The 18,621-nt window shown below is 38.3% G+C and overlaps 2 protein-coding genes across 3 annotated transcripts in view; one reads left to right on the top strand and one right to left on the bottom strand.

Moving 5' to 3' along the window:
• Positions 1–18,621, top strand: part of Trpc5 (transient receptor potential cation channel subfamily C member 5) — a 310,345-nt gene that overhangs the window by 205,649 nt on the left and 86,075 nt on the right. The gene's annotated exons all lie outside the window — the stretch shown is intronic.
• Trpc5os (TRPC5 opposite strand) lies at positions 4,725–5,057 on the bottom strand. Its single transcript, XM_057759932.1, has one exon. The coding sequence runs from the start codon at positions 5,055–5,057 to the stop codon at positions 4,725–4,727; it is 333 nt and encodes a 110-aa protein (XP_057615915.1).

Here is an 18,621-nt window from a genome sequence, read left to right on the forward strand (position 1 = left end):
CCATGATGTAATGCAACAAATTCAATCAAGAGTCACATATTCAGAGCCCATAAACAATTTGGAGACATTTTAAAAAGATAACTTTCCTAATGACCTTAAGACCCCAAAGAAGCCGGGCGGTGGTGGCGCACGCCTTTAATCCCAGCACTCGGGAGGCAGAGGCAGGTGGATCTCTGGGAGTTCGAGGCCAGCCTGGTCTACAAGAGCTAGTTCCAGGACAGGCTCCAAAGCTACAGAGAAACCCTGTCTCGAAAAACCAAAAAAAAAAAAAAAAAAAAAGACCCCAAAGAAGGCTGGTAAAAAGAATGAGTAAAAATCTCTCTCATAGGCCAAAGGTATTCAAAGAGTAACAACCTCTACATGAGAATGAGAGAATATTCAAAAAGGAAAAGGTGTTTAACAGTAAGTAATTCAGGTACGGTGGTGCATGCCTGTAATTGCAGTTTCAATCTTCTCTTGGTATATCCACATTTCTCCTTTTAGGGAATGTTCGGTAGGTGACACAGTGTTTAAGTATGGACATCTGTATTTTTTATTTTATTTGATATTCGATCATAGAAGATTATCTTAAATATGAGAGCAGACTCTGAACTAGAAATCTTGAAGAACGTTAAAATTGTTAAAGCGTAGAGGATATGTAGAGTTAATGAATTTTGCATTATCAAATAGCTATAAGCCTATGAGAAACAGAGTGTTATGACTTAAAAGTGATATGTTCCCCCACAGGATCGTGTTTTGAGTGTTTTCTCCCCAGCTCATGATATTATTTGAAAGGTTGTACAGCCTTTAGGCAACAGGGCTTGGGTAGTAGGTCTCTAGAGCAGGCCTTACGAGGTTATACTTACCACTCAATCTGCCCACGTCATTGCTTCTTGGTCCCTAAGCAACTGAGCACCCAACACCATAGACAGAGCTGTTCTCATCATCATGTCTTTTTTATTATGGTTAACCGCAACCCTCTAAAACCATGATCCGTGAGCCAATATAAACCTTTTGTCCCTTAAGGTATTTCTGGCATGTATTTGGAAACAGCAAAGAGAAAAGAAACCGGTATAGTATTGCCCTCAGAAACAAAATCTTAGCCTAAAATGGAAGATAATTCATTATTCCCTAAAGGGCTTTTTCACTGCAGTTTTCTCATAATTATTCCTACTATGATTCAAAATAGGATCTTCAAAAGAATTTAATTTGGTGAAAAAGTATGCTCCAAAGAATTAAACAAAAGCCAATTCCGAATTATAATTTTTACATAAAACAGTAGAATGAGGAAGCATTTGTCTCTTAGTAACAGGTGCAAACTGTTCGACTGTCCTTACATGTCAATTAAATCTTCAGGTATTTTCATATTGACATTTGTTGGTATGGAATGACTTCGGAAATGTTACAATTTCATATATTCTAGTCCATTGACAGACACACCAAAGCCTTTAAAAACCATGGTATTTCGTTTGTTTCTTTTTTATTTAAAAATTTCCACCTCCTCATCTCCTCCCATTTCCCTCCCCCTCTCCCTATCCCCCTCCCCCTCCCTCTCCAGTCCAAAGAGTAGTCAGGGCTCCCTGCCCTGTGGGAAGTCCAACGTCCTCCCCCCTCCATCCAAGTCTAGGAAGGTGAGCATTCTAACAGACTAGGCTCCCAAGTAAGCAGAAATGTGTAATCTTCAGTTTATAAAAGATGAAGCACCATGTTCATTTACTTCTTAGAGATCATCTGACAAGTCAGAAGTAGACAGTCAGGCTCGTGGTACAACATTCTCATTGGTTATATTCCATGACCTTCTGTTGAACAGAGACTTTTCATGGCAGTGTGGTAGCCTAGAAATTTACTACTAGGTAATTTAAGGTGACTACAAGTTTTTGGGGTTTTTAATCAAAGTTTATTAGTTAAAATCTCTTAAGAACAATCATGAGGTTTGGAAAAATAGTCAATAAAGATCATAAGCAATTATAACATAATAACTTGAAAATGATTACATATAAGGATGCAGATATGTAGCTTATAGAATATATGCAGGTATATAGTTTTCCTAATTTAGCTAAAGCATTAAGATTTGTACTTTCTACTTCGGTGCCATCTACCAGCCTGTCTCTCTTAATCTCAACACCTCTAAATTTTTCTCAAAATATATAGCCTTGCGCCCTCTCCATTTCTCTATGCAATACAGAATCTGATTTGAGCATTAACCTCAAGAAGATCCAAAACAAGGCTACTTGAATAATGGACTAGCCACTCACTCCACACTCCTGGAATAGATTCAACATCTCAATTGGATACGTCCCATAAGCATATTATTAATATTGCTCTTTTAACCATCTACTTAATCTATATCAACTACCATCTAGCTTCTTCTAGCAATATCTTAGGGTTGACTAATTTTCATAAGGCACAGACTAACTCACTTAGGAAGTAACCCCATCTCAAACAATTGTGCAACTCTTGGCAATTTAAAATGTTCTCTCTACTGAAAATACCCTCCCCACTGGCTCTTGTGCTTAAGTGTGTTCTTACTGCTAAACTTTCTCCTTATCACATTTACCTCTATTTCTAACCCTGTTCCTTATAGCAACCATATTTAATACAACAATCTATTTCTTGAAGTAGAATTACAACATAGCAGTTCTTAAATGCATATGATTATACAATCAAAGCAGATACTGAAATTACATTTAGTTCTTGGGTGTCATTACACTTCCATCTCTCCAGGTGTTACGAGTAAATAAGAGGCTAAGCAGATCCACTTATTACGAGCTTCCACCATCTCCTTGTTCTGACATCTAAGAATCGCAGTGGCCATGCACTATTGTTCTGTCTTGTTTAAGGCATTGTCCTATTGCAAAGTCTAAGAGGCTTACAGGCTTCTCTTGTTAGGGCCTGCTTCAGTTAATTGTATGCTCTCTAAAACACTAACAGTTTTAACAAAGTCTTATTAATCAACTGTGGGATGGTTCTAAAGCCTATATTCTAGTGTTCTACTTGGATTGCTGTCTGGCCTTTAGCGTGCCTATCATGTTTGCACAGCATCAAGTTTGTTCTCTCTCTCTCAGGTAAATTGCTCACCAAATAGAATTAACAGTAGACTGGTGGCCTCTCTCTAGATGTTTCCTAAATTTGTCCAGTTATTTATGATTTGAGTTTTATTTTGACAGAAAATTATACCCCATATCCTACAGTTAGAATTTCCCTCACAGTAATATATATTTCCCCTAGTTGTTTCTAAACCCTTACTTAAAGTGTAGACTGTGTTTTGTAACTGTCATACAGTTCTTTCATTGTTATCATTATTGGTAAATATTCTTATTGAATGTGAAAAGAATCTTAACTGTTTCACTAATTATAATTATTACTACTCATTAACATTTCCCACTGGCATGGAAAAATAAACTATTTCTTCTTTCTTTCTCCAATCTGCTTAGGTTTATTTTAAGTGCATCACCTATTTGCTTCTTTGGCTGTACCTATGTGCCTAGAATCTTTTTTCTAATGGGAAAATAAGATTCAGCTTGCTTATACAAAGTTATTATAGCAATAGTCTTACTATAATATGTAACTAACCTCAGCATTTGCATTTTACTATAATCTTCATTTATTCTGTTTGTACTTTTTCATGTTAGTTTTGTATCTGTCATGTTAGTTAGCTCGGCCTGTATTATGATCTATATTAAATGCCATATTAATTTTTTTAACTATGACATGCTTTAGGACTCTACATAAATTGGTAAGAAGACCATACTATCTGTCCACAGTGATGAAAGAATTGGATGGCATAGGTTGGTATAACCTGTGCATTTCTTGCACATTTATTTAGTTGATCTCTGTTTCAGCATGAGGGTTCTTCAACTATCATATTTCACTTTTCTGACACGTGGAAGATTATTGTGTCACAAATATTACTAGGTTAAAGTTTGGCCATCCTACTACATTAGGCTTTCTGTTTATACGTCTTAAACTCAGTAATACACAAGAAGGTATGCAATTTCCCTTGGAGACCATAACCTCCAGGCTGATGACTTAAGCGTTTGACTTGCTGTTGATGATGTCCTTGTCAGGCCTTGTCTTGCCATTCTAGAACTTCTTTCTTTGGTCTTTGGTACAAGCTTCAGTTTCCATCAGAGAAAAGGATTGTAAAAAAGCTGCAGCATGCATCAGCATTTGTGGAAGCAGTCTTTCATCGGAATATCTTGGCCCCAGAATTCTCAAAGGTTTGGCCCCAGTAGATCTGGAAAACCTTTCTATACCTAAAACATCTTTCTATACTTTTATTGTCTAGAAGATGTTACACTTTCAGAATTACTTACCTTAACTCTGCCGTAGAAACCTGTCTTTTTAACGTGCAATGTCTCAATGTTGTGCTGTCCATGTGAAAATATTCACTGTAATATGGGCGTGATTACCCTTAGAATTTCCATGAATCCCAGTAACATTAAGAATCTCTATGTGGTAAAGTTCATCAGTTCTTCACTCTATTCTTAGGTAGATTCTGTCCCTTGCTATTATTCGGCCATATGAAGAATCCTAATAGTACAAGGAAAGGAAGAACTACATAACTAAAGTCAGTCTTTTGAATTAAAACTTAGAAAAAATAGTTTTGCCAAAATGAAATCAAAGCTTCCCTATTCTACATGGTTTTAATAATGAAAATATGCATAACTAGAAAAAAACCTAATGCTAACGCTTAGAAAACAGAACATATTTGAAATAGAAAAATGACTTTAATATGCTGAATCTTATTCGCTTTCTGTATCATCTTTTATTGCAGGGAGTATATCCTCATAGATGTCAGTCATATCTATCATAGTGTCATCCATATCAAGGATTAGGTCTTCATCTTCTTTTACTGAAAGTATTGATTCTAAGTCAGAAAGATCAGCAAGATCCGGTAGAGAATCTTCATCAGGAGGAGGTGCAACTGCTGCCGCTGCTTCCGCTGTATCATTCTGTTGTGCCAAAGGAGCTTGTTCCTGTGAGACAAACTGCAACAGCTCCTCGGCTATTCTTATTAGCTGGGCTACGCAATCAATAAGTCCACCAACCAGTGCAGGGATTGACACAGATTCCATGGCTCAACCCTCTTCTCAAGAGATAAAATATTACTGAAAGCAAATGAGTTCTTGATAAGAGTGGATCTTGTGGAGCCAATTAATGGCCCTTCTGTTGGCGTGGAGAAGAAATGAGGCAGTTGGTGTGATTATGATGATGATAATCAAGTATGGAATGAGTATAGTAGAACTATAGAACTTTTTGTTGATGTTGGTTGATCTCTCACAAAATATCTGAACTAGTAGCGGATTACTATTAGAATCACCACAAGATTGTCACATCCAAGACAACACAGCAAATCAGATCTAATAATGGAAAAAGGCAAATACAAAGATCAGCATCCTTGACCTTTTATCCATACTTCAGTTATAGATATAAGATATACCTACACAAGAATTGTCCATAGAGTTAAAGGAGATCTCTAGCTGTTGTTTTTCCTTTTTGAACACCTAATGCGGATCTATTACCTCCCTTTTCCTTTGAATTTCTCATATTTATTTTTGCTCAGGGATTTCAGAATAAAATGAACATAGGTCATGTTCATATCTCTCCTGAACATCTCCATTGAGAAAAGATACCCCATCACTCAGCCTTTAACTGTATATATTAGCATCTTGCATCATTGCCATTTATATCTGAACGGTTAAATGCTTTGATGTTTTTAGTTATTAATTCATTAAAGTTTTCAATTGTCCTGCATCCTAGGTACAGATGTTACTTGCAATAAATTGTAAAAGCTCTTCGTTTGTTCTTATTAATTAGGCTATGCAATCAATAACTCTATTAACTATTAGAGGAACTGACACTGATTCCATAGCTCAGTAGTCCTCTCAATAGATAAAATATTACTAAAAAGCTATAGCAAATGGTCTTTTGATGATAATGAATCCTGTAGAGCTGACAATGGTTACTCCATTCATTTAGATGAGAAATGAGGATTTTAATTTGATTATGATAGTGACCAATTGTGGCATGAGGCCAATGGTGCTGCAGAACTTGTTGATGATATTTGGGGATTGTGTCAATTGCCAAAGATTAAATAGCTGTAGAATATTAACAGAGTAAGATACTAATAATAAATATGGAAGAACTATACTGCTAATAGAAATAAGTATTAATATAAAAATATTATATTTAGTGAAAATTAGACATAAAAGAGTATATACTGTATACTATTCACATAGAATGCTAGAAAATCTATGATGCAAAAAAAGAATACTTGTATCTAGGGAAATGAGAAGTAATTAAGAGAATCATAAGTGAACTATCTAGAGTGATATTAATAATTATATTTCACAGAGTTTTAGGTTATATAATAATATGAAATTGCTGGATCTCATTGATTACTATTGTACTTTTATCACCCCTCCAAAAGTAACCAAACATAATCATTCCCCTACCTGCAAAACAGATGTTAGATGAGATGGCATACCCATAATATTGTAATAAATTCTCAAATTTGTGGAAGGCCTATAACATATAAAGCACCAGGAAACCTAAATTTACCTTTTAGTGTCTAATACTTACAATAAAATAACTATATGAAGTTATGTTTGGGAAAATTGAGAATCATAGGTTTTAACTATGTTATTTATAGTCAGTCACATGGTGCAGCTTGGAAATTACTTCCAAAGATCTATGTTAAAGGGAACACATCTGCGTACCTATACTAGCATGTTTACTTTAATGGGTCCATAGCTGACATCTCATTCTCCTAAACAGTAATAGAATGAGAATGTTCCATACAATTGTAATCCCTTGAAACTGGCTAAATTCTGAATTGAATGTGTCTAATACAAATTGAGGAGAGAAGTGAATCCTTCTCCTATGGGGTCCATGTCATTATCAATTGTTTCATGGAGATTCACAGATGTGCCCATTCAATCCTCCTCTGATGTGCTGAATTTATTTAAACTGTGGAGAGTTACTCACCTCTAATAGAATCAAGATGGACAAAGGGCTTACAGCTGTGCCTAGAAAATGATTCCTGGAGTTCTGCCTTCAAATAGATTGCAGATGCTCCTGCAACAACCAAAAAAATAATAATAACACATACACTCAGAGAAAAGAAAAACAAAGATAAATTCCAAAGTTAGTAGATCTAAGGCTATCAGAAAGGGCTGGAAAGAGGAAAAATGCAGAGACCTTCCTAATGTGAGCTGATGGTAGCAGGCATTTTCTGTGGCATTTGCTAATTCTGGGCACAGCTGGAAGATAAAGATAGACCAAAGGTAGAAGGTCTCTACCAAGGAGTGAGAAATGCTAGCGTAACTGTTGCCAATTGCAGGAGATCAGTATAATGGACTGAATGGAATTTTGAGGTATACAAGGCTAGTTTTTTGAGGTATGCAGGGTTAGCTTTTCTTACCTGAAATTAGCTGAGTTCTAGGCTGGCCCCTGGGTAGGAAGTTCTCACGATGGGGATGGGTATTACCACAAAAAGACTGCTGGTCTCCTCCTCAAAAAGACACCTAGATTTTGAAATTGGAGGGACATAGAAGAGGGAAGTGAATCAATAAGATCAATACTACTCTTGAAGGACACTCTGGGAAAAACTCTTCTAAAACATATAAGCACATATAAAGAACCATGCCTCATAAGGGCACTACTAGAGGATTTATACTACCAGATATCAAGCCTGAGGCACAGAGAGACAAACATTTCACATTCTCTCTCATATGTGGAAGTTACAGTTTGTCCATTTGAATGCAGAATACTGATTACTAGAAACTGGTAAGGGCTATAGGGAAGAAGGATAAAGAAATGTTAGAAAATGGGAACAAAAAAAACAAGTTAAATATAATGATTATGTTCTGTATTTCCATGACACAGTAGGTTCACAATAACAAACTATATTTTCTGAGTAACCAGAGATAGGAACTCAAATATGCCAATCATGAAGAAAGGACATGTTAATTACCCTGATTCTATTAGTGCATGTTGTATGCACATACAGAAACACAATGCCATATACCGTGAATTTGTGCAATATTACACATGAACATAAGCAAACATTTTTAAAATAACAAAGCTAAATGTATAGCTACAGACATTAAGGCCACATAGTACTGGTACACAGATAGACAAACCAATGGAACCATGACCATGATCATATATCAAATACTAATTTGAAATGGATGGTAGACTTAAATCTGAAAGATAAAACAAGTATGTCACTTAGACCATAAGAGAAAACCTTCATGATCTTAGGAAAACAAAGATGGTAAAATGGTCAATAATGAAGTAGGAAAATATTCAGAAAATATTCTCAATAGAAGGTTTATACCTACTTACTCTGTGCACATATTTTGAACCCCTACAAATCAAAAAGAACAAGACAATGCAAATGTCAAAGCAAGAAAAAGAAATCAACTACTATTTTGTAGAATAGAATATCTACATGACCTACAAATACAAAATAGGTATTTGTCAAATGAGAGAAATGCTAATACAACCCACAATGAGATATATCAAACCCCACCAGAAGTGGGACATTTGAAAGGACTGATAATAAGAAACAGAACAACGGAACTACTGGAACTCACATACATTGCAGGTGAAAGCACTGGCTTGTACACCTACTTTTGAAAACTGCTGGACAGTATCTGCTAAAGCTAAATCTACCTCTATCGCATGAACCTGTAGTTTTACTGCTAAGTACATACATATCCAAATTAGAGTGTGAACATCTACCAGAATACCTGTAAAAGAATGTCAAAAGAAACCAGAAGCATAAAAAAGTATGTCAATCACCTCATGCCATTTAGACGAAATTTAGGACAATGATGAGTGTTGCCAGCATTGTTTGACCAGCCTGTCATTAATACTAAAGAAACAAAGCATAAATATTCAGTGAGGGCTCTCTTTGCCTGGTGTAGATACTTCATGTCAATGCAAAGGCAGGAGGTCCTGAATGCCAGTTTTTACTTGATGCAATGTGACATAGTCTGCCTCTCATAAGTAGCTGAGAGCTAGAAGAAAAGTGATGCTATCTAACTCATAACTTGAATCTTTCTGTCTGCCTTACTTTTTGTCAGCATGACTAATGAAAACCCACCATTTTCTTCTGAGTTCGTAGCCTGTTATTTGGCACCAGTTCCAACTAGAAATCTGGCAATAATTATCTAACGGTGGGACAGAAAAGGAACAAAAGAGTCCAAATCCACTGGGCCAGTGTTTATAGTCGATAAGCTTCCCTGCATCAGGCAAGGTAAATTACTTTATATCCAAGGGGAACAGAGGGAGTTATATGGCAGTGATTAAAATGTGCCTTTGGTGAGTACAGGTTCCAGTTCTGTATTCGCAAGTAGGACTTTTTTGTGCTCCCTTCTGCAGCATTGCAGTGCCATTTGGACACAAGCATTTAATTTAAATGCCTAAACAAACAACACTTCTGTTAATGGTTCCTCAGCTGGTGTTGGGATTACACCTCCCTGCCCTCCATGCTGGGAGCTTTATCTGAAGACCCTGCAGGTTTTATGCAATACAAACAGCACTCAGTAGATGAAACAAGGAAAGTAAATAAATAATCTCCAAAGTGTGTGGGAAATGATAAGAGATTTTTGAATGTGGTAAAAAGAAGCAGTCGAGAGAGTAAATACATTGTATGAGATTCTCAAAGAATTACTAAGAAATTCTTATTTTTTTTTTTTTTGAAATTCTTATTTTTAAAAGCCACTTCTAGACATATTTAACTTCTCTTTGCACTCTTCACCTCCAGGGAAACATCAGGAAGACCCATAATTTTTATATACTAGGAGCATCTCTGGGGGGATATAGTAAAAATAATCAACAGGATTTATCCCTACACCTGTTTTTTAAACTTTCTTTTTATGTATTCTTTGTGTCTTTCACATCGTGCCTCCCAATCCCACACAGCTTCCCTCCCCAAAAACTAAAATAAAATAAAATTTAAGAGAAAAGCAGGGAGAAAGAAGGGGAAAATCTCATCATGGAAGTTGCAGTGTGACACAGTGAGTCACGTGGTAAACCCCTTTATCCATACATTTTTACGTGTGGGTGTTCATCACAAAGACTCTTTGGTCTGTTTCAAGGCCCCTGGTCTCTGATACACTATCGATGCTGGACCCCCACTGGGACTCTTCCTGGACATCCTGTTGCTGTCCTTGCTGCCCTCTGCCACTTACATCTCTTTTTGAAAGGTAGAAATTGTTGCCTTTACAGAAACTACATGCAATAAGGCATGTGCCTGGTATAGGGTCTGACATTTGAAATGTCCATGGACCATCTTTAATTTATTAAGAATAAGGGAAAGAAGTGTGTAGCTGAAGGGCTAAACATGGCCCCTGTTTGAAAAATATGTAAAAAAATTCAAAACAGAAACCAAAATAAGGGGGAGCAGAATGCCCTTATAGTCAATTTAAAGCAAGTTGTTTTGACTTTCTCTCCTCCTCTTTCTGATTTGTTCATTGCTGAAAGACTATCTTAGACTTACTTACCCTTCAGAAAAACAACTTGAAAATGTCTCTTAGTTCTTTTCATAGACAGACACATAGCTTTTCAAAACGCTATCCAACCATGGGGTCAGCCACCTTATCTTGGCTTAGGGGGACATAAACAGGCTTGTCTCTGAAGCTTAGCTGCTATAAGAGTACTCCAGAGCCCAGGGAAAAAAAGATGTAATACTTCCAGAAAGAGTTTGGACCCTCAAATAGTACTAAGTGCAGAAGAAAAGGCTGAAAATGAGGGTGATAACAGAACTGAGGGATAAAACAGAACTGAGGGGGATAGGAAAACGAGGTTCAGTTTTGTGAGAGGGAAAAAGAAAAGTTGGAGGGGTTTGATGGGAAAAAATAGTCTCTTTAGGAGAGACACCAAAATGATGGTAGTGACAAAAAAGGTTGTATATTGTGACAAACAGACTTATATTTTCATCCTGACTTTAGTAAGTGGAATGTTCCTAAGCTACATTTGCCTTAATTTCCTTATCTGTAGAATAAGAATAGCAGGAAGATTGCATGAGTTATTTCAGAATGAGTTTAGAATGTTTATACTAAGTGCTGTATAAATGCTAGCTGTAGAGTCTTGCTAGGGGAATTCCTGGATCCAGGAAGGAATGTGTGGTGAATCCTGGTCATTACTAGTGACTTCTGGAAGGTGAGAGAGAAGATGGCTGCAGGTCCTGCAGAAACTGGAAGGAACTAGTAGAGATATAGTTCATCTCATAACTCAAAAGAAATTTACGTAACGACTTTAGACTTTGAGAAAGATGCAAAGGTGAATACACTCTCTATATATTGAAGGCTTTTTACCATCTGTCTACCACGAATTCACCAAAACTAGAACAGACTTTCAAATCTTCCTATGTGACTCTTTTAAGTAACAAGAGGAAGAAACACAAAGCCTCTTACCCCTACCATCCCGATCTAGGTTTTGTTCTAAGTTTCAAGTGCAAGAGTGAGTCCTGCAGTTCTGACCTCCTCTCTCTTTCTGCAAATGTCAGTTAGCCAAAAGAGGGCACATCCATTTTCCTAACAGGAATGATCAGAGATAATACAGTCCTCCTCTGTGCCTGAACATGTGCTTATGCCATCTGACAAAGAATGTGCCTTTCTGGTTTTAGTGGCATCAAAATATGATTCCATAACTCCACTCAGTAACTCACGCCAGGGTTTTACAGGTTCTTCCTTTTGGAACCATATCCTCAAGCACATTCCCATATATTAAACTACAATAGTCTTATCTGACAAAGATTTTTATTGCACAGCTGAGGGAGTGGAAACGGAAACATGTTTCACCTCACATCTCATTGGGTCTTCACATTGCTGTGAGGTCGATAGGGTAGCATGGGGGCTATATCTCCACTATGTATCTAAGAAAATCAGAAACCTTAAAAGCCAAATGATGCAAGTGCTTAGCTGGAAAGTGTTATAACTAGAACCTGATTTGCTGCTCTTCCCATAGATCCCAATAATACACTGCAAAGTCCCTAATCCTTGAAGAAAAGTCTTCCAAATTCCTTGTTAGAACAGACACATACCCTGCATATGCCATTACCCAACGCTTTAAAAATCTAATAATGTGTTTTGCTAATATATGAGAATCAAACCATAAAATCATCTATAGAACCTAGATGGGAAGCTGCCAAGTGAACCTCAGAGACTAGGATTCCCATCGTCATTCAAGAAAGAAAATATGATTTGAGTATCCAGGCTATCCAGTGAAATGAATCAACTGTTTCTTCCAAGCCGCTCTGCCTTCCTCTTGAATGATACACAACACCAAACAGTTCTCTATGGGAACGTAATAACACAAATGAGAAAATTACAGTACAAGTAAGCAACTGTGACCTAAAGTAAATCCCAATGACCGCTTTCACTGGGCCACTAATTGCTGATGTTGAAAGCTTTTTCCTATCGCCACTGCCACACAAGAAGAGTGCATCTTTTTTTAAATGCACCACTAAAGGGAAAACTGGTATTTACTTGGCAGGAGGAGAACAGGATACTTCATGCTTGGCATACTGCTACCACTGGCATTGGATCCAGAAGCTGCTGCATTCTGCAGGGGTGGCAACTATTTTGTCCTCGGGATAACATAGTGGAAGATACAGCTATATTTATGTGCAGACTTTTTAATAGAAATGCCTGTCACCCCTGGTAAGCTCACATGAGGTGACAGAAATGGCACAGCCAAGAAAAGGCAAGCCAAGTCTTTAGTGCCTTCTGGTAGCTAAATCCACAATAGCAAAGAAGAAGGCCTGGATCTTTTTCTTGGGTACCAGAACATTACTATACAGGAAGGTATACAGTAACTGTCCCAAAAATGACTGAAGTAGGCCAGATTTGTCTTCTACATCCCTTCTCAAACCACAGTAAATTAAATGGCTGGAATTTAAATCTACTGCCATGTCATCTCTGATGGTCATAGTGAAACAGAAAAGTTTCGTATGTAAACCTCACACTGAGGGTAGAAGTATCAATATAAATATAAACTGATAAATGTTTGATAGAAGCCTATCACTGAGATACAAGCATCATTGAGCCATGAAGGCATGACTACCACAGCCACACAGACATGTACAGAAGTATTTGAGACTGGGGAAGAAGGAAGGGCGGAGAAAAGAAACATTGTTTTAAGGAAGATAGACATCAGAGACAGAGAAACTTAGGTTCAAACCTATGTGTTTCCTTACCTTAACCGTTCAATTAAGCTTACCATGACTCTCAGTCCTTTTGAGAAACAAATATGATGATAACACCTTAGGCAATTATATCCTTTGTAACTTAGACAATTTTTAATTGTTGGAAAACACCCTAACAATTTAGATAAAATGTGAAAGCTTGTGATCTCAGTTCAGGCGTAGCCTTAAGCATTGTCTCCCTGACATTCATTGAGGAAAGAATTCACTTCCTGTAAACTTGTGTTTTGTCTTCTGTATGCTGAGGATGGTGAGGGCACCTGTCTCAAGGGGCGGTATGATCATCAAGTGGGATAATTGCGAAAGGTCTTTTGTAAGTCATGGAGTTCAAGGGAAAAAAAAAAAAAACTTCGACTGGAGTGACCAACCAATCTGGTTTTCCAGGGATTAAAGCTTTTACAGGAGTCAGAATTTTTGACATTTAATGAAGAAAATCTCGAGCAGCCTGGAATAATTAGAACGCCTTAGTTATCACAAGACCTTAACTTGACTGAGCCCATAATTGGGCTGCCACTGGTCTTAAGCAGGTATAGGTTCTAGTTTAACCTTACCTTGTCCCTTAGTAGACCTTCACTATTCTTGGACTCTTGCTAGGTTTTAACTAGCCTCCAATTAGAATTTAACTAAGACTAGCTCTTGGGGGTGGGGGGAGAAAAAGAAAAAACCTGTGGGACTAATGAGTCCTGGCCTTCAGCTGGATGTTGGGACTTATGAGTCCTGGCCTTCAGCTGCTCTTCCCTCCTAGAACCTTCTAATTAAAGTTACTAGAAGCTGTGCCTAGCTTAGAGGATCAGAGGATGGGATTTTCACCTGTTGGCCATTGACTGCAGTGCATTTAAGCCTACATGGTGCTAATAAAGAGGGGCTTTGGTATCAGTGTTTAGAGGTCTGCGTGTCAGTCTGTCTCTGCGTGTGTATTCTCAACCTCCAGCCCCTTGCCGGAAGCTCGCGACCTGGGGGTCTAGCGCATAGAGCGCAGATGGGGACTGCGGTGTGCGGCAAAAACTCACTATGCTGGCTCAAATTTCCTGTATCTGAAATTAGATTCTGAATAGACCTTCTCTCTCTGGTTTGTGTCCTGGCAAGATGTTAAGAATACTATAAATAGATGTTAACTAGGCATGGCCTATGACTAGGTTAACTGGGATCTATTAGGACTTACCCAGGCTTAGGCTTAGCTACGTCTTAACTTCACTAGGCTTGAAAGGGAACTCCCACAGAGGAACAAGTAGCCATAGCTGTAACGGGCCTTGAGTGGGACAACCTGTGAGGAATAGTACAGAAACTGACTATAGAAAAGTCCTCTGTGTGAAGAAGCCATGACCTCAGAATGGGTTGATCTGACATGGGCATAAGAACCCTGTATGGACTCTATGGTTGGTTATTATACCAGTCAGTGTGATGGTACAAGTTAACAGAGTTCAGACTCTTAAGCCCTTGGGCTCCCACATGATCCTTGGACCGATCTGTAAACAGAAAAAGGAAAACAAGGCAAAGCCAACTAATTCTGTCCTGACACGCCTCTTCTCAAAATGCTGGCTAAACTAAATGCCAGCCTTGAGCCTTACCTAACTGGGCCTTCTCTAGGCCAGGACTGCTGTGTATGATGGTATACAGGCCAGGCTACCTATAATGGAGTAGGAATGACTTACCAAACTCCACCTAACAACACAAATCGACAGTTTAACTGAACTACCTGTTCAGGTCAGAGGAGAAGCCCAAGCTGCAGAAAATGAGAAGGGCTCAGGCAGTGAATGACTCAGGAGGCAGAGGCTGGTGAATCTCGGGATTTGAAGCCAGCCTGATCTGCAGAAAGAGTTCCAGGGCAACCAGGACTACATAGACAAACCCTGTCTCGAAAAACTTAGATAGTTAGATATATAGTTAGACAGACAGACAGACAGACAGACAGACAGACAGACAGAGAAAAGGGCTGTACCAGACTAGTTAACAGAGCCAGAGCTCCTAATTACACATGCTTTCTGACCCCTAGGATATTTGCATTCGCTTTTCATGAGACAGTAGCAGACTGTCTCATTCTCTGATTTAGAAGTGTTCCCAGGAAGCAAGGATAAGAAACTAACATCCCTTAGTTTCAAACAGTAATTTTTGTACTTTTATCTGTCCTGCTGGGAATGGCTCTGACAGGGTCCGTGACCACTGGGTGCTGCTGCAATAGGTTATCACAAAGTACGACATAGCCAGCTTTCAACTCAGATCAAAAAAAGGCTTACCTATTGTTCAAAAAATCATAGTCAACTATTCAAAATCAGATAGATTCGCTGACAGCAGTGACCCTCCAAAACTGTAGAGGATTAGATTTGATGACCACAGAAAAGGCATGAGGACCACAGTTTTTAATGCTAATAAGTCAGGAATCGTATGAGAAAAGGCCAAAAAGTTATTAGAAAGGATTAGAGGTACAAATGAGGGTCAATGAAGTACAATATGGACAACACGGTGACCCTGACCGGCTCCTCTAATAGTGCCTCTAACAATAATAACACTAGGACTTCTATTAGGACCCTGCACCTTGAATACCCTGTCCAGCCAGATTCATCAGAACTAGAATAAAAGCAATAAAAACTACAAATGATACATCAGAAGTACCAACCCATTTCTTCAAGATAGACTCCTAAAACATTACAGAGGTGAGGAGGAGGGAATGAAGTAGAATAAGGCAGAAAAGAGCAATTACTGGATTGACTTAAAGCACTATTTGTACCGCTTCTTTCCAAGCATGATTTCACTTGCTACCTAGAACACAGTGACCTGAAGAAATCGCTGAAACAAGGAGTTGTTGCCCTTAACAACCTGGCCACCCAAGCTTACACCCGTCAGCTCTCAAATATGACATTAAAAGCAAAAGGCTGACTGCCACGTAAGCGTCTGTGAAATAGCAGCTGCTTGCTCACCCCACCTTGTGGCTTTAGAGTATAAAATAAGAACGCCAACTGGACCTGGCACGGGAGCCTTTCTGGAACTATCCTGGCTTCGGTTCTTGGGTGAAGACAGCTCCGCTCTTCCTCTCCCATTGGTGTCAAAGTGCTTATTCCAGAAAGATTCCCACAACACCTTCTCTAGATTTATAGCCCAGCTGGGGACTATCAAGGTTTTCACAAGATCTCAACTGAGATTTAGACCGGGGTGGGATTAAAGTGGGTTCTGAATAGGTCTAAACTATGTTTACATCCTAGTCAAACTTTAATAGGGCTAGCTAGGGCTTTAAATGTCTTAGGTTCTGATTAGACCAAAATTAAAGGCTGATTAAGCTTCAGCTAAGCCTGACTGGGCCTTAGCTGAACGGATGAAGCTTTTCCTAGGCTTTGGTGCTGACTAGACCCTCAAGGGCCAGACTAGGCCTTATCTTACTGAACTAGCCCTTGAAAAAGTTTTAGACCCTTGCTGTATTCTAGCAAGACTGTGACAAGGCTTCGTATAAACTGAGGTTCTAACTAGATTTTCGCCTTAGTCCCTACAGAGGTATTAACAAGGCTTTGCCCTGGCTAGGCTTTAACAGAGCTGTTGTGGTTTTAGCTCGGCAGGAATAATGTTATAGTTTAACCATAACTCAGAGAGGCCTTTATCAAGATGGATAATCTGGAAGTAATCTTAAGCTTTGCGTGTACCTTAAAAAAAGATTCGCACAGGACTTAACCGTGTTCTGACTACATCTTCACGATAGGCATGGGTGTGGGCCCTGCCATAAATAGTTTCTATCTCAAACTTAAGATTTGGGCTTTAACCAGTCTCCAATTATGCAGGCACTACTAGGGCTTGACTACACATCAACTAAGTGTAGGCTTCAGGGAGCTGAACTGGAGCTAAAGCTGACATTGTCTTTATTTGGAGCTGCCCAAAACTCAACTACACCACAAGTGGACAAAATAAACTTTAATACTTAAATAATTTAGGTGAGTTTTAAACCAAACTCGTTTGCTTTTAACTAGAACAAGGCTTTGATTATACCCTGATAGGACTCTGACAGATCTCAACTCTTCTGAGGTCTGGCTAATTATACTGTAACTACATTGCAAGTATGTTTAGGGTCTTGACTGTGTCTTAATGGAGTTGACAGCATTTTAACCAAGCTAACTAGTACTTAGGTAAAGAAATATTCTGCCTAGGTGTTAACTGAGGTGACTAAGCCTGTTCCAGGTTTGGTCTCTCAGTAAGCCCTAACTGGGCTCTGACTGGGCTCAGTTATTGGTTAAGCTTGAAGTACAATCTAACATTTAACTATCTTGAAGGTCTGCTTAGGAATTAACTAGACTTAATTACATCATAGCCACACCTATGCTCCAGTTAAGTCTAAAGTAAGTTCAATAACACTATGTGATTTGTATGACTTTCCTAGGACATAATTTGGTTACCACTAGAAATTAACTAGGCTTAGCTTTGGTGAGGGCTTATCAAAGCTCTGACTTAGACTGAACAAAGTTTGGGTCCTGCCTATGTCATAACTGGTGTCTAATTATATTTAAACTAGGCTTAAATATCAGCTAGGTTCTAAGTAAGCCTCTAATTGACACTTGAACTAAACTACATTTATGACTTTATAACTCTTTAATTAATTATATTATGAATAACAATAGGTTTATTCTCAGGGAGAGGGTTTGTCTGGGCTCCTGCTAAACCTAAATTAGCTTTATATACTCAAAAGAGCTTATGTTCTTTCTAACTAAACCTGCACTACTTGGGTTTTAACAGAATCTAAAACAGGATTAGATCCTGGGAAGATCTGAACTAGGCTCTAAGTAGGACTAAATGAAACCTGTGCATTAGCTAGGTCTTAAATATGCTCTAATTAACCTTTAACTAGTCTTAATCCCTGCCAAGAACTAAAAGTTAGACTTAATTATATCTGAATAAGGCTGAAGCCCCAAACAGTTTTAACTAATATATTAACATACCTGAAACAAGCTTCTTTCCTGCATAGAGGTTAACTAGTCCCTCTATATACCTAAATAAGGTTTAGACACAGACCATGTCTTAACTGTGATCTATACCATCCTGAACTAGACTTAGGTACTAGCTACACATTCTCTGGACTTTGATCACTAATATTTACATAGGCTTAGGCCATGCCTAGACTTCAGCTAGATTTTGTTGTATATTCACTAGTCTGAGGCCTTTGCTGACTCTTAAGTTCATCTAATAGAACTAAACATTTATATCATCACTAGGACTTAAGTACTTTATATCTCAGACTCAATCTTAGGTACTAACTAGGTTTTATATGTACTCATTAGAGTTTAGCTATGTTTATAGCCTGGCTGGAAATAACAAGGCTCTTACTAGACCCAACACAGTCTTAGACTCTCATTAGAGTTTAACCAAACTTGGGATATTGCAAGAATTTGGCTGGACCGTGAGTGGAAGTAGAATTGGACCCTGATGAGAGCTCAACTAGCCTCTGAATG

The sequence above is a fragment of the Chionomys nivalis genome, chromosome X, assembly GCF_950005125.1.
Source record: "Chionomys nivalis chromosome X, mChiNiv1.1, whole genome shotgun sequence".
In the NCBI taxonomy this organism is placed as follows: Eukaryota; Metazoa; Chordata; class Mammalia; order Rodentia; family Cricetidae; genus Chionomys; species Chionomys nivalis.